The 22,526-nt window shown below is 34.9% G+C and overlaps 1 protein-coding gene across 3 annotated transcripts in view; it reads right to left on the reverse strand.

Annotated features, from left to right (window-relative positions):
• LOC106872305 (endosome/lysosome-associated apoptosis and autophagy regulator family member 2) overlaps positions 1–22,526 on the reverse strand; it is a 122,187-nt gene that overhangs the window by 24,013 nt on the left and 75,648 nt on the right. For 2 of the 3 annotated variants that reach the window (XM_052966396.1, XM_052966394.1), the window contains exons 7-15: positions 21,479–21,631; positions 19,931–20,019; positions 18,518–18,803; positions 13,961–14,178; positions 8,155–8,222; positions 7,787–7,987; positions 4,664–4,885; positions 2,430–2,568; positions 2,297–2,317 (exon numbers count right to left, since the gene is read on the reverse strand). In XM_052966396.1, coding sequence (XP_052822356.1) covers positions 2,297–2,317; positions 2,430–2,568; positions 4,664–4,885; positions 7,787–7,987; positions 8,155–8,222; positions 13,961–14,178; positions 18,518–18,803; positions 19,931–20,019; positions 21,479–21,631 — 1,397 coding nt within the window. The remainder of the gene's footprint in view (positions 1–2,296; positions 2,318–2,429; positions 2,569–4,663; positions 4,886–7,786; positions 7,988–8,154; positions 8,223–13,960; positions 14,179–18,517; positions 18,804–19,930; positions 20,020–21,478; positions 21,632–22,526) is intronic. The other variant, XM_052966395.1, reaches the window with a different exon arrangement.

Here is a 22,526-nt window from a genome sequence, read left to right on the forward strand (position 1 = left end):
CACACACACACATATATATACATATGTATACACACACGAGAGGAAAGAAGAGGGGTAGAGAGAGAGGGAGGGAGCAAAGCTGCAACAAGGACAAATAAATATGAAAACAGTAATCAGGTAAGCCTAATAGTAGGAAAAGAGCTTGAAGGTTCATTGCCAACCTGGAAGATACAGAAATTTGGGTAAGTAGAAGTGAGGAGTTTGCACAAGTAAACCTGCAGAGGGATAAATCAGCAGAAGGATAAAATATATATCATGCTCATCCGCAATCCATAGAAGCATCAATGAATATCGATGATGAAATGATGCCATCAACATTGTCTGGAATAATTATGATGATGTTGATGATGATGAGGCCTGATGATGATAATGAAAATGATGATGTCAATGATGATGATGATGATGATGATGATGATGATGAAGTTGATGATGAAGTCGATGATGATGGTGATAATGAATATAAATAACCACACTTGACTGCAGAAGCACAATCAACACATACACATAAATGTCAAAGAAATATAAATCTATACAAGAAATATAAATCTATACATACATAGGTGCAGGAGTGGCTGTGTGGTAAGTAGCTTGCTTACCAACCACATGGTTCTGGGTTCATTCCCACTGTGTGGCACGTTGGGCAAGTGTCTTCTACTATAGCCTCGGGCCGACCAAAGCCTTGTGAGTGGATTTGGTCGATGGAAACTGAAAGAAGCCTGTCATATATGTGTATATATATATGAATGTGTATATGTTTGTGTGTCTGTGTTTGTCCCCCCAGCATCGCTTGACAACCGATGCTGGTGTGTTTACGTCCCCGTAGCCTAGCGGTTCGGCAAAAGAGACCGATAGAATAAGTACTAGGCTTCCAAGGATAAGTCCTGGGCTCGATTTGCTCGACTAAAAAGGCGGTGCTCCAGCATGGCCGCAGTCAAATGACTGAAACAAGTAAAAGAGTAAAAGAGAGTAAGAGTATACAATACAACAGAGTGTATAAGGAAGACGCTGGGAAACTGAAGGAAGTCCAATATGGAGAATGTCAGATAATTGAATAAACAAAAAACAGTTACTGGTGATGATAATGAGGATAGTAATGATGATAAGAATGATTACTAAGTCCCAATGGAACAATTTTTGACATGGAACCATTTTCTGTGTGGAATACAGATTGCATTGTCAAACTCAGCCGAGTACAGTCCTTGAGGTCAAGTTCGCAATCCTAAGGTTTGAAACCTTGAGTTAGTTTGAGTTGAAGAAACCATTCTGCCACATCTACTTGAATTGCACCTTTGAACTTCTAATGGGAGGCAACCACCACAAGATTATAATGATGACGATGATGATGGTCACAATGTTCACAGAGATGATGATGATGTGGAGAAGGAGGATACTGACAATGCATTTTTCCTTTTATGATGCAGTTTGTCAATACCAGAAGAAATGGCAGTGCCCATAGAGTTTTGTCTGCATGCATGATGGTGGTAGTGGTAGTGGTGACAGCTATGATGATGATGATGATGATGATGACGACAATGGCAATGATGATGATGGCATCAACAAGAACAACGATGATGATGATCTGATTTATTATGAAAATTTCACAGGAGGAAATGCAAATCAGCTTAACAACATACATTGCGTAATGATATGCAGAACAAAACAGGTTGGTTTCAATGGTCATGTTATAAATTAAACAAACATTTTCCCCATGACCAGACATGTTTTTCATTCAAGTCTGGAAATGAACAATATTGCTTGTCTGATGGCAATGCTCTTCTATAACCATCACATGGATGTCAAGACAAAGATATAGGCATATATAGGAACACACGCACACACACACACACACACACACACACAAATATATATATATATGATAGGCTTCCTTCAGTTTCCATCTACCAAATCCACACACAAGGCTTTGGTCAGCCCACAGTTATAGTAAAATGCACTTGCTTAAGTGTCATGCAGTGGGACTGAACCCAAATCTACATGGTTGGAAGGAAAACATCTTGACCACACGACTACACCAGCTATAGCAATAAATATTTCTGCTTTGGTTCAGAAAGTTTGCAGACTTATGTCCAACTAATATTTTGGAAAATATTTTGAAAAGACACAAGCCCTGGTGTAACAGAAAAATTAATGGATAGTTTAGAAGAACTCTATCAAATTATAACAGTAGAAGGTTGGTCTTCATTTTGGTTTGTTACTATTTTGTCATGCTGACTTGAATCCAGATATTGAAGCAATAAGCAGGATAAACTAGATGGATAGCTCAACAAAGAATACTTGCCATATAAGTGGTACCATAATTCTAAAAACAAATAAACAAACAGATACTTAAAAAATTGAATTTCTAAATTTCCATTGATAAGATTTCTCATTTCTAGAGTAAACTTATAAGTTTAAGATAAATTAATTTTTACCTCTTTGGGTAGCGTAGTGACATTATTTATACACTGAGCTTTAGGCCCATCTGGAGATCCACAGAGAGTGATGTTGAAACCATGATAGTACTGGGTGCCAGCTGAGGTAAATAGATGTCCTCCAATTACATGTTGAAAGCTGTAAATAGGAGACAAGTAGAAACAAGATTAATAAATCTAATCAACAAAAACCAAGAAGATTTCTCAAGTTCCAGTCATTTGGTTTCTAATTCCCAGTTCACATTCACCAACTACCACCTGCAGATTCAGTTCTCAGCCACCTAGCCTCTGGCCTGGCACAATCCCACTGAGCCAGTCTGCTACAACATGTGCCTAAGAGGAATTCTCTATGTAACCACTTTATCTACTATGAATAATAGTCAAATGCTACTAAATTGGAAACTACTAATGTGAAAAAAAAAAGTATACTCTGCTTAAATAAAAACAGAATGATCACAGGATTCACCAGTAGTAAAACAATAGCAACCACAAAATCTTGTTGTGCTCCCCAATACCTATACTATGTGTACCAGGTTTATTCAAGTTCTATGCATGACAGATTTTTCTACACCGTTTACTCAGTGAAATGATATTCTCCACTTGCAATAATAATTCTTTCACAGTTATTTAACAAAGATGATTCATTTGTGGCATGGAATTTTTCAGCAAAGTCAACACAACTAAATACAGATTTGCTAAAAATAAATGTATGTTTGTTTTGATTGGTCCAGAAATAGATTATTCCTGCAATCAAGAATGTGTATGCACACTGTGTTGGAAATGGAAAATGTGGGAAACAAAAATCTGAAATTGTTCAATCATACACAAAATTTTAGCATTTTCATCTTATTGTAAATAATCTATGTGAATAGGGTGGAGGATTAACAGATCATTAAAATATCAGATAAGATGTCATGTGACATTATTTAGTTATCACCATTTACATACTTCCAGAGTTGATAAAATAAGTACTGGTCAACTATTAAGTTCAATATAATTGACTGTGTCCCTCTTTCACAACCAACATTGACATTTGTAACATTGTACATATATAAAAAATCAATAGCACATGTGAGAGAGACCTATAATGAACATCAACAGAATTTTACATAAACATATATGAGGTCAAGTTTTTGATTTCCAGTTAGGAAAACAATAAAATAATGATAATGAAAATTATCACAGGACAGGTTTTATGGACAAAACCAACTGGCAGGAGACCCAGCAGTAGACCAGAAGCAAAATGGTCAGAAAATATCCATGAGCTCAGTTGGTCTCTCTTGGGGGTCCAACCAAATCAATTGGAGACCGTTGCTTCTGACAAGACTCAATGGAAGGTATGCTTGAGGACTGCCTCCACGACCTTTCCAGGATTAAGTGGGCAAAAATAAATGAGATAAGATAACAATAATTATGTATTCTGGTAAAAAAAATAAATCCTTTCCTTGTGGATGACTTGAAACTATATGCCAAGAGTATGCATGAGATAAAAAAGAGACTTACACTGATTACAACAGTCTCAAAGAAAATAAGGTTGGAGTCTGGTCAGAATAAATGTTACTATGTGGTTGTGAAGGAAAGAAGGAAAACTGTAAACCAGACTAGCAGCATCTCCATCAATGACTGAACTGTTTCTCCTATATTTGATGAGGCTACACAAAATAGGGGGCTAATGCAGTTTAGCACCTCTCCTTGAAAAATGCATTTTTTTCAGATTCCTATGATTTAGATGTCGGAGATTATGAATATGCAAAAGAAAAAAAAATTTTTTAACTTTCACCCCACCCACCTCCAATTAAAATTTTTGATTTTGTTTACTTTAAAGAGATCATAGTGAATTGACGAACATATGCAAATTGAAATTAAATATAGACGAAAACATTGAAGTGAAAAGAATTTGCGTTTTACTTGTGCTTGCCTTAAATAATCGTAAATAATAATATAAAGGATGATGATGATGATGATGGTGATGATGATGACGATATCTGTCATAAGCTTCTTTTCTACAGGTACGACTGAAGACAATATAGCATTTAGTGTCGCAGTCATTCTACCTCCCAGGTACATTATAGAACAAGAAAATTCAGAAGACTTTGAACTGATGGCAATAGAAGAGAGGCAATAGAGTCTCAAGACAAACTAGAAGTACATGTTCATTCATGTTGGAAGGTTTAACGACTGAGAAAGAAAGAAACAGTAATTTCAATCATTTTAATAGAAAATAACAAACTTACCCAGCAAGACTTTCGAAGTCATAATGCCGGTTATTCTTTTCATCTTTGTAGGTGCAGTTGGAGATACATTGGCGTCCATCAACAGCATGCAATCCTGGTCCACAAGGTTTACATGACTCTATTCCCCAGGCATTACCAGAATGAACTACAGTATTTGGTGGGCACGGAGTACACTTAGTAGAGTTCACATCAATATAGTGTCCATCTGGACAGGGAACACAGCTGTAACAGAAAAATAATATATAATACTAAAGGTCCCTGTAAATATATTTTTCTCTCCAACTCTCTCTTCTTCTCTCATATCACTGTTTTATGAAGTTGCAATGCATGTTTTCAACTATGTTCAATGAATTCTGTTCAATCCAAAGGAATGCTGAAAGGTTCCTGGCTTTGGTCTAAAAAATACAGGAGGATCAGTTAATTATGACTTTATTCAACATATTCCCCTCTCAGATTCACACACTTATCACAGCAGTCCTTCATTTTTTTTTAAGCCCTGTAAAAAAAACTTGGAAGGTTGGGCCTCCAATCAGGCCTTTTGTGATATCCTTAAAGCCAGGAACTTTTCAGCACCCCTTTGTATGTTTTGGTTGCTAGTTTGTTTTACCCCTTTAGCATTTAAACTAGCTGCATCAGGCCCAAATATTCTGTGTTTTATGCCTAAATAAGTTAGATCCAGCCTCTCACACACCATACAATGTCATTCTAAAAATAAACAATTACATCATTGAAATCCTAAAGCTACAAAACAAGTATGATTAATTCAAAACAATGTGAATAAATTAGCACTACATTAGACAGAATAACCTGAAAACAAAAAGGTTAATATTTTAAGGTTTTCAAGTTCTATAATTCTGGGGATGGCAATGGCCATTTTCACGATATTTCTATTACCTGTATCTTATTCTAAAATTTCTATACTTTGTAGTTACAGATATGTGATGATTTATTATTGAGGTTTGATGTTTGTATTTGTGTTTTGTAACAATAAACAGGTGTAGACATAATGGACATATTGTGCTAATGTTTGACTCATGCATTTTGTCTAGTAACTTCCAGGCAGTGTTTATGTTTTTAATGTTAACACCACTGGTGTTAGTCCTTTAGCATTCAAATTTCTTTGTCAAATGTAAAGCTTATTTATCCTATGTAAAGCTTATTTATGTAAAGCTTATAGCACATTGTTTTGAATTAATCACACACTATCTTGTAGCTTCAAGATTTCAATGGTGGATTTCACAAGAGAAATTTTGTAAAATGACTTTCTCAAACTAGGTAGCCACAATCTCTGAAGATGCAAGACAGCATTTCAGAGAGTGCAACAAAGATGGGAACAGTATACTTTATCAAAATTGCTTTTCAGAATAACTAGCTCTTAAAAATAACTTCATTCATTATTATTCCACAGCACTGAACTTCATTCAGTTTTTAAAAAAGAAATTATTTATCAGATATTTGACTTTTTCAACTTCAAAAGTGATATTACTTTTATAGTGGAGTACAAAATTTAATCAAATGTTTCCTTGAGATGTGAGGCATAGAAAAGGCTGAGAATCTAGAAATATAAAATTCTACATGTATGATTTTATAATCTCCACAATTACACAAGGGGCAATATAAAAGATTTTGTGATTTACCATTAGTGTAATATATACATTTTTTCTATTTATATCAGTATAAATTGAGGAGTATGTCCAATGAATATTTAACAAATATTTTGTCCGTCTCTATGTTTTGGGTCCAAATGCCACCAGGGTTGACTTTGCCTTTCATCCTTTCAGGGTAATAAAATAAGTACCAGTTGAGCCTTGAGGTTAATTTAATCAACTTAGCCCCTTCCCTGAAATGGCTGGCCTTGTGCCAAGATGTGAAACCAATGTCTGGCAGTAATTTTTCACTCTTTGTTAGCAGAGATCAACCTTCAATAATCCCTTTCACATTTAAAGGATTCAGTAATTTTATCCTGATAACAAAGAATCATTACAGTAACAATTTTGTCAAAATATTTTTGTATTATGACATATAGATATTTTACTATTGATAAATAGGAAAATACATCTATAAAATACATTTGTCTGTTTGCTAATAAGGACACATAATGTACAAAAAAATTTATTACCATTATTCTTCTAAGTATTTCAATGCCTTAGGATTATTATCTTGTTGCATTTTGAATACAAGCAGTAATGTCAAATCATGTCAAGAAATATTTCAAGCCTTTCACAATTTATGAAACTTGTCAGACTAGTGTCTAAATTCTAGCATTTTATTTCTTATCACTGGTATTTGGTAAGATTACAGTTAGTCATATTTCATAAGAATATTTTAATGCTCATCTAAATTTAGTCTAATGCCAAACTTTTGAGGAATGACAGATAAATTAGGAATTTTAATTTAGTTGCAACCATGAGAGATATTTTTATTAGCTAATTTTTTTTTAACTTAGAGTAAATACTAGTGATTAAAAAAGAGAGATAAACAGCTGGAATTTATGTCTAAACTATTATATGACCTTTTGCATAAATTAACTGGAACATTTACAAACTATGACCTTTAACAGTAATGTTAGAATAAATAGAATCATTTCATTAGATTTTGTACTTTTCTTTTATCACCAAACCAAATATCACAAAAATATGAACTTTTTATATTGAAATTACACAGGTACTGTATGTGTTAAATCTTGAAACTTGTCAAATATACCAATTATGATAATTAGTGAAATGTTCTTCAAATGTATTTGAGTAAGATGGATTTATTCATAACAGCAATATAAAGTTAAACCTTTGAAAATCATGTTGAGAAATGGATATAAAAAGTAATGAACATAAAAATAGACATAGTGTAGTAAAATGGACATAAAAGTTAACATAGTGTTGAGAAATGGACATTAAAATAGACATAATGCAGAGATATGGGCATAAAATGTAAATAAGGTAAACAGGTGGCATACCCTTGTGGACAGTTAATATAAGGGAAATAATCATTTCTTCATAATATTTAGTGGGATTAGAAGTTTGAATTTGAATTTAAGGAATAAGGAAAAATATGCATAGAAAACACAAAAAGGGGAAATTATAAAATCATTTAATAACAGTGAAAAAGTATATAATTTGTTGATACCCGTCTTGCTGTGTTCCTCTTGGACATTTTTGACAGCTTGCTGCACCGCCTGATATTGTATTGGTGACTTCTATGAAATGAATTCGAGCATAATCAGTAATATACATTTGGCTAATATCTTCGTCTTCATCCTTAGACAACCACTGTGAGTGCATAAAAATCCAGCTAAATTTAGCAGCTCCATTTCGCAGAACAGGAAACCTTAAATATATAAAAAAAAAATTTTTTTGTTTTTAAATTAGTCTAATTTTAATTTCGTCTCTGCAATAAAAATGTAGTTTTATAACAGATTCATTATTTAACCACATTCATTGTAATGCTAATAAAAAAATTTTTTTAAATAAAATAATGTTGAGGGAATTACTTACACAAATTTCTGCTTTTGCTGAGTACCAATCCATTTTTTCACAACATTAGGACGTGTTGTTTGATGATCCTGTCAGAAGGATAAAATAAGAAATAAAATTTTCTTATGAATATATTCAATGTTACTAAATAAATATTTGTTGTTGTTGGCACTCCGTCGCTTATGACGTCGAGGGTTCCAGATGATCCGATCAACGGAACAGCCTGCTCGTGAAATTAACGTGCATGTGGCTGAGCACTCCACAGACACGTGTACCCTTAACATAGTTCTCAGGAATATTCAGCGTGACACAGTGTGACAAGGCTGACCATTTGAATTACAGGCACAACAGAAACAGGAAGTAAGAGTGAGAGAAAGTTGTGATGAAAGAGTACAGCAGGGTTCGCCACCATCCCCTGTCGGAGCCTCATGGAGCTTTAGATGTTTTCTCTCAATAAACACTCACAACGCCCAGTCTGGGAATTGAAACCGCGATCCTATGACCGCAAGTCCGCTGCCCTAACCACTGGGCCATTGCGCCTCCACTACTAAATGAATATAAACAATATACAATAAACAAAAAACAATCAAAAGCTTTTATTTGTTCAACAGAGATAGACTCTAATTCCTTTCTAATTTTGGCACAAGGCAAGTAATTTTGAGGCGAGAAGGAAGTTGATTACATCAGCCCCTATGTTCAGCTGATATTCAATTTATCAACCCTCAAAGAATGAAAGGCAAAATTAACCTTGGTGGTGTTTGAACTTAGAGCATAAAAATCCAGAAGAAATGCCACAAAGCATTTCATCTGGCATGATAACAATTCGGCCAGCTCACTGCTTTAAGATAGTCCCTTAGCACAAAAGCATTATGGTAGAGTTATATTAACCATTTAAAACACAAACATTGTTATATTCACTTCTGTTTTACTTTGTAATATTATCATATATTATTAAATACCAATAACAATATGAGAGATCACTATATGGATCCCTTGCACTTAAGTGCTATGTTTATTTCTTTTCATTTGTCTCGCTCATAAACATCTAGCATCTTACTAAGTTGAGAGCACAGATTTAGTGGTAAGACGGTTTGACATCTATTTTTAGCACAGAAGGGATCCATATAGTAATCTCTCATATTGTTTATGTCTAAATATATTTCATGGCTCTTGGACATTTTCAAGTATGCTGACCACTAGTTGAAATTGATATTATTTAATAATATTAATTTCTACTCTTATTAATATTAAGTACCAATGTTTTTTGTCAAATATTAACAACTTGGTCACAGCTAAACAACACATACATATCCTGAAACAGAGCCAACTAGATAAACTTATTAATCAGTTGTATCCATCGATAAATAATCCATACTGAATGTCGGAGATAAGTTGGGCAAGAATCATAATAACCTTGTTTTTGTAAAATATATTATCAGCACAAGCAAAATTATAAAGCTAGCTTCAGCTTTACTAATTTATTTCTTTAATAACTGATAATAACCAAGAATCAAACCTTGTTTAGAGAAAACTAGCTGCCTACTTTGAAGAACTTGCCATTTTATCCTGATTAGAGCAGAAGACAAGACTAAATTTATAATTTAAAAAATGCAGCTTATGCAGTATCTGAAAGTCATTTTACAGAATAATGTCTCTTGTGTAAATGATTGGTCTTTTGAATTATATATTATCTTTTTTTTTCACCTGTTTCAGTTACTGGATGCAAACATGTTGGAGTACCACTAGTGGAGGTTATCAAAAAAATTGATCCCGGTACTTATATATTAGAGTCTGATACTTATTCTATCAGTGTTTTTGCTGAACCACTACATTACAGGAACATAAACAAACCAACATCATTTGTCAAGAGGTGGAGGGAGACAAACAGACACATACATACATACATATATATATATATATATATATATATATAATAATAATAATATTAGGGACAAAATCCATGTATGTATGTATGATGGGCTTTACCGCAGTTTCAGTCTACTAAATTCACTCATAAGGCATTGTTCGGGTCAGGGCTATAGAAGACATTAGCCCAAAGTGCCACAATGGTATTGAACCCAAAAGTGTGTGGTTGCAAAGTGAGCTTCTTAAACACACAGCCGTAGAATTCTTGCAAGACTAAATACAAGAAATAGATAAAATAACATTTTGAGTCATTCTTAGATTTAGATTCTGAATTTAATTTCCACTTCAGCCAATTCTGACATTTTTATCTTCCTGATGTCAATGAAATTAATTTGAATAAAATAACAGTGTCAAGTTATTACTGTTACAAAAAGATCTGGAAAACAAATTGTTTTAGATAAATGATTTCCTTTTGTCAGATTATTGTTATCGCTTTATGATATTTTATCATGGGTGTCATTAAATACCATGTGAAGTAGTGCACCTGGGGAGACAAATACACAGTATTTTATTAAATACAAGCACTCAATGATACAAAATGAAAATCTGATAAACTTTAAAGGAGTAAAAAAAAACAGGGTCAAGTGAAATTAGAGATGATCTCCAATAACAGTATTGTATATAATATATAAAATAGGTTTGTGCGTTGCAGTTCAGATGATTTTCTTTGAAAGAATACTAAAAACAGAAAGCCTAAAAAAGGAATTGATTCTTAATCTATCCTTAATTATTTAATGCACTATACATTAAATAGGATCACATTAACTTAATATATAAAATACATAGGTGTGGTTGTGTGGAAAGAAGCTTGCTCACAACCTCATGGTTTTGGGTTCAGTCCCACTGTGTGGTACCTTGGGTGAATGTCTCCTACTATAGCCTCGGGCTAACCAAAGCTTTGTAGTGGATTTGGTAGACAGAAACTGAAAGAAGCCCATCGCATATATATCTATATCTATCTCTGTGTGTGTGTCTTTGTGCCGGAGTTCCCCACCACCACCACCACCACTTAGCAACCATTGTTGGTGTGTTTGTGACCCATAACTTCGCAGTTTGACAAACGAGATTGATTGAATAAGTACTAGGCTTCAAAAAAATAATAAGTCTGGGGGGTCAATTTGTCCAACTAAAACCCTTCAAAGTGGTGCCCCAGCATGGCCACTGTCAAAAGACTGAAATAAGTAAAAAGATAAAAGATGAACATATATTCATTTATTCAAGGCATTCAACGTGAACAGTATGTGGCTTTATTAGATTTATTAATTCATACACATTTTTATTTTGAAAATGCTTGCATCTACTATTATTTTAGATTACAGCTAGGTTGTTACTTTTCACTACTAGACAAGGAAACCTAGTTATGAACATTAGTACAAGGATTTTTAAACTCTCCCTGAGCAAAGAGATCTTAGATAGAACAGAGCTGTATTATTATAGTCCCTCAGCAAATACTAGGTTCAGAGGTAGGAATGGATAGACACCACACTCACCAACCCAATAATAAGCCTTGGGATATAATGTGGTTTGCCACGCCTTTCTCCTCAAAAGTGAAAATATAAGTACAAGATACCTTGAATTTAAAGATTAATATTTCCCTAGTTGACACAGTTACAGGACTATTTTTAATTTAAAAAAAAATGAATGTGACTTATGGTAGTATCTCTAATAAGCTACCGACATCCATATGCAAGAATAATTAATCATGCTCACTGAACCAAGTTTTTAATACTAAAGATGAGGCTGACACTAACTCATCTAAAACAAATGGAAGAACTGAGACCAAAAAAATATATAACTGAATGGTTGGAGATTCTTCTAACACCTTCATAAAAGGTTTAGCAGAAGAATCCCCAATATACCTTTAACTAAGGAGATCTTTGGCACAACAGCCCCATACTACAATGCGGCCCTGGCCACTAGTAGTTTCAAAGATTGGATTAGTTATATGATTGGCCCAAATCCCATCAAGAAAAAAAAAAAGCCACCAAAAAGTTATATGGGTCATATCCTTATTTTTCCTTAATGTGTAGGCAGGATCTTCCTTAATTTAGTGGATAAGCATTTCCCCCAAATGCATAGGTACATAAAAATCTTTAATAGGCATACTTTCTTTTTGCTGTGCACCCAGCATAAAGAAAATAATATTAAATAAACCCAAACCTAGCACAGTGGCAGGTTGTTCATTCAGAGGTAATCCACATATCCACCAAACAGTCAATGCAATACAGAAACTGCTGAGTATGAAGCAGAGTTAATGCCAAAGTATCCCAGTGGAATGAAAATTGTGCAGAAAATAGCTCATGGGTGTAATAGAAGGCCCCTTCAGAACTTGGTTCAACAATCACACATACTTTTTTTAATATCAAGGAGAAGCAAAATGTCACAACTCAAGCAAGACATATATGGACACTGAGGGAAAATGCCATACATTATTATATCAAGTGAAGTTTACTGGAAAAGAGCAATGAAATACATATTGTGTTTGGCAAAGTAAAAAAAAAATTGTACTGTAAAACTCACTTCACCCAGGGTCACGGATTGGCTCTATTTTTCCATAGTACTTGGGCAACAGGACTAGTGACATTCAAATATCTTGACTATAGACAACACATTGCCTGTGGTCAGGTATCAGCTGTTGCATTTTCCTCACCACTACCACCCCAGTTTGGCCCCCTATCTGCTGTAACTTTGATAGTAAAACATTAAACTAAATCACCAACACTATTTTGTTTTGCTGCCTACAAGTTCTGAGTTCAAATCCTGCTCAAGACAACTAACATTTTAATCCCTTGAAGGTTTGATAGCATAAATATCAGTTTCAAATTCTGGCACAAGGCCATCAATGTCAGGGGAGGGGGTTAGTCGATTACATCGACCCCAGTACTAAACTGGTACTTATTTTATCAACCCCAAAAGTATGAAAGGCAAAGTTGACCATGGCAGAATTTGAACTCAGAATATAAATACAGACGAAATGCTGCTAAGCATTTTGTCCAGTGTGTTAACAATTCTGCCAGCTCACTGCCCTTGATAGCATAAATTTCAGCAAGTGAAATAATCAAGTAGGTACATAATTTATTGGGCAACTTGCTTGTAGATCATGAGATCAAATTGACTGTTGGTATTTTGTTGTGCATGTTAGTATTGAATTTAATTTAAGACGTCATCTCAATTCACTAAGCCATCAGTGATAGATATCAGATCACCTGGGAAGACTACCTAAGATAAACAGGTATCCTATACAAAGTGGTTACTTCTTATACATTTTACACTAAGAAATTAGATTTAAGCATCAAGTCATAACAGTTTATTCCAATTTAGATAACATAGAGGACTACAAAAATTGGTCTTATGTTTATTACAGTGTAACATGTTTTTTGTCATCAGGTAGCAACTGTTATTTCCTACTTGCTAACCCACTAGAAGGCATGAAAAGTGGCTAATATTTCCTTCAAACTTTGCTTTTGCTACATTTATTCAAACCCCAAAGAATCCCTCTCGATACATGGCTGTGATGCTCCCCCACTACTTCTGCTCATGATCAGAGATGCACATATTGTCAGCCACTAAGGGATGTGCTCAAGCGGTTAAGGTCAAGCAACTGACAAGCAAATCTGTAATACTGAGCAGAATATTTGCTAGAATGATATTTCTGCTTCAGCAACTCAGCACTGAATCTGTCTGAAACTTAATGGAAAGCAGGTCAGTTTCAAAACATTGATGTCCAGGTCACAAAAGCAAAGTTTGAAAGGAATAGTAGCCATTTCCTACGATTTCTAGATAGAAGCAAATTGGAAATAACACTTACTGGCCAAAGACAAAAAAAAAATTAAGTTTGTTACACAGTGTTATTAATAAAATTATCACTAAATAAAGAATTTTAAAAAACATGATAAATTACCACCATGAAGTAGAACTGACACTGACTTGAACAGTTCGTTTCAAAAACAAATGTCAACTGGCCCAGTTTTACTCCTTTATCCAAGATAATAGCTTCATTTCCTCGGAAACCAGGTATTTCAAGGACTAGTAAGAGATAACTTCGTTCACCAGGCCCATATTTCGTATGAATGTAACTCTTAGCAGGTATCCAACTAGAATTTGTAACACATTCAGTTTCTGCAAAAGAAGAATAACAATTAAGGAAAATAGATCACCTTCATTATACTTGTGCTTATGACTGCATGTACGTATGTGCGTGTGTGTGTGTGTGTGTGCTTGCATGTGTGAGTGTGTTAGTGTTGGGTGTCTACAAATCTCTTTTGTCAAGAGGTTTACAAGTTCAAAATGTATACATTTCTTATCTTTCATCAGTACTAAGACACAATCACTACACACATCAATAAAAAGGACTTGAACAACACCATTCCTTTTCATAAATATGGATAACACACAGGTAAAACTCTTAAAGCTGCTACAAATTCTAAGCTTTACAGTATCTGATCAACTAATCATCTATATACTGTGTCTACCCATACAGGCACTCCAATGCAGATGAAAACACCTTTTACAACTCATTAACTTACCACATCTTCTGCTAGCCTTACAGTATTTCCATGAACAAAAACTTCATTCATCTTTTACAATAAAATAACTGTACCCTAACTAACGACAAATGCAAAATCTCACAAACTCTGATGATATTTCATGGCTACATCACATATATAACATTGCCAAAATAATGTCCTAAAGATTAAACTTTCTCTTTAGGGTCAGAAAGTAGTTCAGCATTGATCAGTTGTGGAGTCTCAAAAGACCCGAGTAGAACCTATATAAGAGTTATATCTATCATATCTAAGACAATGTTGTTGTTACACACACAAATATCCAAGACCACATCCAAAAGAAGGCAATCTGACTGATTGTCAAAAACCTACTAACGTTGTACAACCACTAGCTCAGAAAGACACCATTTTTTACTTTTTATTCTTTCTTCTCCTTCACAATTGTTTCTGCTCCTCTGATCTAGTTAATTGCATACCATTTCTACCTCCAACCCATTCCATCTAACTCCCCTCTGTATATTCTTCTTATCACCCATGCTATGTTTCACTCACCTTCCCATATACTACACTGAATTCAACACAATCCTTGCTCTTCAAAACTATTGCACTCCTGAACTCCTTCTCTGTCAACATTTTCACAAGTACTATTCCAAAAGGTTCAAATTAAACAACAAGCGTTAGCAACCATAGCAGACAGTAGGGGCCTTCAAAACTCATGAGGACAAAATAAAAACACAGAAAAAAGAAATGAATCCTTATGTGCCAATGCTAGTGTCACATAAAAGCGTTTGTGCCAGTGTCACCTAAAAGCACTTGTGCTGGTGCCATGTAGAAAACGTCCATGCCAGTGCCACATAAAAGCACCTATGCCAGTACCACGTTAACAGTACCCAGTACACTCTATAAAGTGGTTTGCATTAGTAAGGGCATCAAGCCATAGAAGCCATGCCAAGACAAACAAAATAGAGCCCAGGCAGCTTTCTAGTTGGCCAACTCCAGTTAAACCATTCAACACATCAGCATGGAGAATGGACGTTAAATAATGATGATGATGATGATGACTGTCAAATGTAATGCTTATTTATTCACGTTGTTTTGAATTAATCATGCATTATCATATAGCTTCAAAATTTTGTTGATGTGATTGTTTATTTTTAGACTAACACTACAGGATAGGTATGAGAGTCTAGATTTGGCTGGTGTGAACATAAAACAGTTAAAATTTTTGGACTTGATATGGCTGGTTTAAATATTAAATGGTTAAACAGATGGTGAATTCTAGTAGGGAAATGTTTTTGACATGGTGCCATATACTAAACAGAACAGAAACTGCTTAACCAAACTTGCCTGAGGCATAGTCTATGTGACCAAGTTCACCCCAGCAATTACAATTTCAAATCTCATTTCAATTTGAACTGAAGCCATTCTGTCATTTCAACTCATCTTGCAATATTGAACTTCTGTTGGGGCATCCACAACAACATGATGAAGATGCTGGTGGTGGTGGTGGTGGCGGTGAACTTGTTTCTTTATGCATCTACATAGATATTCACCTTCATGCATACACATTTGAGTCTATTTACATGTAAGAATGGAAAATTTCCTACCTAATCATCCCACAAAAAAAAATGTCATTTTAAATATTTAATCTTGTTTAACAAAACTCACCCTAAAACATTTCCTTAATCTCTATACTATAAACTAATAGCATGAGATACTATTAGCATTTTTGCTGACTCATGAGTTCTTAGATAGGTTTTAGAGAACTGTGTTTACTTGATTGCTAAACCCCCTTTTTTTTTCAAACCTCCACTCCATTCATGCAATCTTTCACCCACCTACTTCCCAAATCCCATACAAAACACTTATATTTTTTAATCATATTGTTTGTGAACAAACAGTGTTGTTGATTACAGATTTCCAACAGGCTAATAACAGTTTTGTTACATTTATGATGGCAAAATAGCAAAGAGAGTCAATGCAAATTAAGCAGAAGAAACAGTATACAGTTTTTTTTTTGCTCAAAGTAGGATATAAGTTTGTTCACCAATGTTTGTTTTATATATTCATATATTACAGCGATATCAATATTAATATTTATATATTACAGTAATATGTATTAGTAAAACATGCATGCACTTGCACACAGATAGACAGATAGTGATAGATATATATGATGGGCCTCCATACAATTTCTCCCTAACAAATTCCATTCTTATAGTACTGATTAACCTGCAGTAATGGTAAAAAAATATTTGATTATTGTATTCCATGGTGGGATCAAATTCAGAACCACATGGTTATCAAGTGAACTTCTTAATCACAGTCATACATTTGAGCTTTGCACTATTATTCCTCTCCAGAACTAAAATAACACTATCTGATTTTAAATTATTTTCAACTGGGAAGCAAAACCAGGTCAGACTCTTTTCATGGGAAACTTTCTTTTATTCTAACATGAAAAAAGGAAAAAATTTTTCCAAGAGTTGAATGAATTAGTTCTAATATATGGCAGATGCATATTTTATTGTAGGAATAAAATGCAAAGTCTACCTCAGCAGAGTTTGAAGCCAAATTGTAGAAGAATGAAACTAACTAATTTAAGAAATTTAATCTGGCACTCTACCATTCTCTGAACTCAACTCCCTTCATAAAAATCGGTGTCAAAGAATTCTTGAGCATTTTCGTGTATAACAAGACTTTGCAGTATTGTTAACAATTAGTATCTGATTAAGAATTTTTCTACTTCACATTAAGGCTCCTTAAACCTGAAGTATTGAGCATCAGCAATACAATAGAATCTTGAACAATCTTGTACCTAGAATTACATCATCATCATCATTTAATGTTCATTGTCCATGCTGGCATGAGTTGGACGGTTTGACCATGGCTGATAAGCTGAATGGCTGCACCAGATTCCAGTCTGCTTTGACATGGTTTCTACAGCTGGATGTCCTTCCTAATGCCAACCATTCAGAGTATAATGGGTACTTTTGCGTGCCACTAACATGGATGCAAGTTGCATGACACCAGTATCTGCCACAACTACAATTTCATTTGGCTTGATGGATCTTCTTCTCAAGCACAGCATATTGCCAAAAGTCTCGGTCATTTGTCATCACCTCCATGAAGCCCAATGCTCAAAAGGTGTCTTTTACATGCCAGTGGCATGGGTGCTAGTTATGCAACACTGGCATTGCCCAAATTGCCTCTGTGAGGCCCAATGCTTGAAAGTTGCTTTTTATGTGCCACCTGCATAAGTGACAGCTTTGTAACACCAACAATGATTTCACTTGGCTTGCTGAGTTTTCTCAAGAACAGCATATTACTAAAGGTCACTAGTCATTGCCACTGTGAGGTCTAACGTTTGAAGATCATGCTTCACCACCTCATCCCATGTCTTCCAGGGTCTCCCTTTTCCACAGCTTCCCTCCACTATTAGAGATCAGCACTTCTTCACACAGCTGTCCACATCCATGCGCATTACATGACCATATTAAGTAAAATCATTTCTAAGACACTATTTGGCCTTTTCTTTTTGCTCTCTCTCTCTCTTTCTCTTTACAAATTAGTGCTTTGGCCTTGATCAAAAGCACTAGAAACATTTCTGTGCTTTCAGTTTCACATTATAAATTCAGGCTATGCCTTACTCAAAATACCATCTTCACTGTGATTTCCTCTTCTATTTTCAGTAAGCCAGAAATTACCATTCCCTATTGCATCCCCTAAACTGTATATGTAACAGGAAGAAAAGAAGACAAAATACATGGGTATTATTAATATTAACTGGGACAAACAGCTGTGCACATTTGAATTTGGTGAATGGCAAGCTTTGGGTTGCTTCCAAGATATTTTAGCTCTTGGTGTTGTTGTTTTCTAGTGCTAATTGTTTTAAGCTGTTCAAGGTTCTTTGGGGTTTTTTTTTTCAGTTCATAAATAAATGAAAAGCTTACCTTCTAAATTAAGACAGTGAGAGGTTATGTTTGGGGGCATGGTATACCACCATTTATATGTGTAACCCATTTGTGGGGAAGTAGAAACTGGACACTTTTGACAAGGTGATGCTCCATCTGAATATTCATCACTTGCACAGAATTTGCAACCAGAACCAGGAACACTCATCATTCCAGGGTTACATTGAGGACACTTCTCAACCTTACTTGGGGGAGGTAGTTGTGTTGCATTGGGTAAATCTGTACGGCAACGCATTGGCACCATCCAGCTGTATTTTGTTTGTGTCTAAAATAAATTGAAAGTAATTCATAGAATCAACATACTGTTATGACAAAACAACTTCAGAAAGAAATTGCAGACAATTTTTGGCTAAAGATACATGAAATTGCTGTGTATATCTAATATCAAACTGGTACTTAAAATGCTGCATAATATCTTATATTGTATACAGATATATTCATTACTAAAATCAAAAGTAATGTTTATAAAATATTTTGCTTTTGCTATGTTAAGATTATACAATATTTTTGAAGAATATTTTATTTTACCATTTCTTAAATTTTGAATGAGATTAATACCAAATCTATATCATTACAACTTTACATACACGTTTTATGAATATTAGGGATTATAATATTGATCATTTAAGATTAGATATAGCATCAAGGAATTTACCTACCACTCTTTATATTTGTTAAAACATAATTAGCAAAAATAAATAAATCAATAAATAAGATGAATTCAGGTCTTTTTACTATTGACTGAATATTACGTTAGGCAACTGGAGTATCGTTCGTTCATCGTTTAACGCCCGCCTTCCGTGCTAGCATGGGTTGGACAATTTGACTGAGGACTGGTGAAACCAGATGGCTACACCAAGATCCAATCTGATTTGGCAGAGTTTCTACGCCAACCACTCAGAGAGTGTAATGGGTGCTTTTACGTGTCACCCGCACGAAGGCCAGTCAGGCGGTACTGGCAACGGCCACGCTCAAAACGGTGTATTTTATGTGCCACCCGCACAAGAGCTAGTCCAGGGGCACTGGCAACGATCTCGCTCGAAAATCCTACGACGGCCAGTCAGTCGGTACTGGCAACGGCCACGTCATTACTTTCCCTGTAAAAGCAACTCAAACAACCAAAAAGTAGCATTTTATCAACTAATAAATTTTTCTTTAAACTATTTTAGTTTTTAACAGCTTCTTAAAATTAAAATTAAAATAAAACAAACTTGAAACTATTGCACAGCTCTTGTCTCATGTCTAATTACATTTCATTAAAACTCAAGTTATAACACTGGAAAAGTAGATATCAAGTTACATATAGAAGATAACTGAAGAGAAAAAAAAAAACAGTGCTTATCTATTTTTGAAATTAAATTTATTTCAAACAAGTCATCAGATTTATCTTACCAAGCCTTCTTTATTACAAGGCGTTTGATATTCATAATAATCCATTTCACGACAATGTTGTTTTTTCCTACAGCTCCCAGACTCACGAGCTGTAAAATATAAATATGCAATTACCTAGATTTTAAATTATTAATATGGGAACGACTTTTAATATTATTGGCACAGGTATGTCATCATTATTACAATCACAGAGAAGCATTTAGCTTTGGCTTAAATACACATTAATCTTGATCTCTCAAAAAAATGTCACATCAAAGCATCTATATCTATCCTTTCAATAGGTCCTTCTATATGTAGGTATATCTATGTATCTTTATATAGATATATAAGCATACAAATATAAAATATAAATATATCTACACACAACACACATTTATCTACTTTGCTTTGTGCCCTCAGCTCCTGAACAGAATCACAGGGGTATTGTGACATATGACATGACTTTGGCATTTTTAGACCAGGAAGCTCAAGTTTCAACAGGTCTGATGATAACTGACCTCTTCCAGAAGAGAGAAGGAAAGAGTGAGAAAAAGAGAAGAATTAACCAAGGGCAGGACTTGCATTTCATTTATTGACCCAAAAAGGAGTAAAACTGACCTCAGTAGAATTCTTAATTATTTAAAACAGCTGCATAAAGAAGTGCCAGTCTCTAACTGTAGAGGGAACCTGTGGAAGAGGTAGACCCAGGAAGACATGCGATGTGGTGGTGAAGCATGATCTTCAAACGTTGGGCCTCACAGAGGCAATGACAAGTGACTGAGACCTTTGGCAATATGTTGTACTTGAGGAAACTCATCAAGCCAAGTGAAACTGTAGTCATGGCCGATGCCAGTGTCATGCAACTGATGTTGGGGGCTATTAAAAGCACTCATGCCAGTGGCATATAAAAAGCACCCATTACACTCTTGGATTGGTTGTCATTAGGAAGGGCATCTAGCCATAGAAACCAGGCCAAATCAGACTGGAACCAGGTACAACTCTCCAGTTTACCAGTTCCAATCAAATTGTCTAACCCATGCCAGCATGGAAAGCAGATGCTAAATGATGATGATGATAATGATTTCCACCTCTAGAGGATGTATCATAATTACCAAAAGGCAATTAAGACTATCTCCACTTGAGAAGGGGAGATAATCTCAAGAAGCATTCTCCAAAATAGACATGCTGTGTGTGTGTGTCTGCATGTAACATGACAGTCGTGGACATGTGTTTCTGGCTCTATAGTTGTCATTAGCATGACAATCGTCTGACCTCTCTCCAATAGCCAAAGGAAGACTTAAAAAAAAAGAAGAAATAGAAAACATTTATGGCTCAAGTAATTTGCATATATTATACACAACACACACACACACTTATATAGAGATATATACATACCCACAAACATACATATGCATATACATGTATGTATATACACATCTAAGTATTTACTTAACACATATATGCCTGCATGCACACAGACACACACACACATATTTTTAACTTCCTCTAACACACATAACAGACAGGTAGCTATAATAAAATCCTCATTGCTGGCTAATGAAAACTTACGTGAATATTCTGATACTTTGTCACATGACGTGCATTCAGTGGCTCCTCGCTCGGAATAGGTGTCCTCTGGGCACGGGTTACAGAACGATAATCCAATCTGATCACTATAGGTGCCATTACGGCATTTGGTACATTCAGAAGAAAATGCTACCCCTAATAATGAAAACAATTATTTGCTGATATTATTATTACTATTATAATTAAAATTGATTTGTTCCATTATAAACTGACAATTTATATAAAAATGTACAGAAATAATGTATCTGTGTAGCATCAGGTTTACTGATAGAGAGAGAGAGGGGGAGAGAGAGAGAGAGAGAGAGAGAGAGATAGATGTGGAATATTAACACTACTTTCTACTGTAGGCACAAGGCCTGAAATTTTGGGGGAGGGGGTGTCAATCACATCAACTCCAATACTTGACTGGTACTTAATTTATTGACCCTGAAAGTATGAAAAGCAAAGGTTGACTTCAGTGGAATTTGAACTCAGAACGTAAAGGCAGACGAAATGTTGCTAAGCATTTTGCCCGGTGTTCTAATGATTCTGCAACCTCACTGCCTTCATTCATTCAGTCATTCATGCATGCATGCATACATGCATGCATACATACATACACACATATATAAATAAATAAATGGAGTTAACCACTGGGCCATTGCGCCTCCACACACACACACATATATATATATGCATACATACATGATGGTGCTCTGGAAGACACTTGTTCTAAGCCACTTTGACTATTGCTCTCAGCTATGGTCACCAACCAGTGTCAAATTAATCTCAGAACTTGAGGCAATCCAACGAAGCTACACGAAGAAGATAGCCTCTATGCAGCATATAAGCTATTGGGAAAGACTCAAGAGATTAAGACTCTATTCCTTAGAGCGTAGGCGAGAAAGATATGCCATAATATACATCTGGAAGATCCTCGAAGGAATTGTCCCAAACTTTGGCATCAAAAGTTACACAAATAAAAGAACTGGACGCCATTGCATAGTGCCAAGAACTCCAAATTTGCCATCAAGATGTAGGACAAGATACT

This window comes from Octopus bimaculoides, chromosome 3 (assembly GCF_001194135.2).
Source record: "Octopus bimaculoides isolate UCB-OBI-ISO-001 chromosome 3, ASM119413v2, whole genome shotgun sequence".
NCBI lineage: Eukaryota > Metazoa > Mollusca > Cephalopoda > Octopoda > Octopodidae > Octopus > Octopus bimaculoides.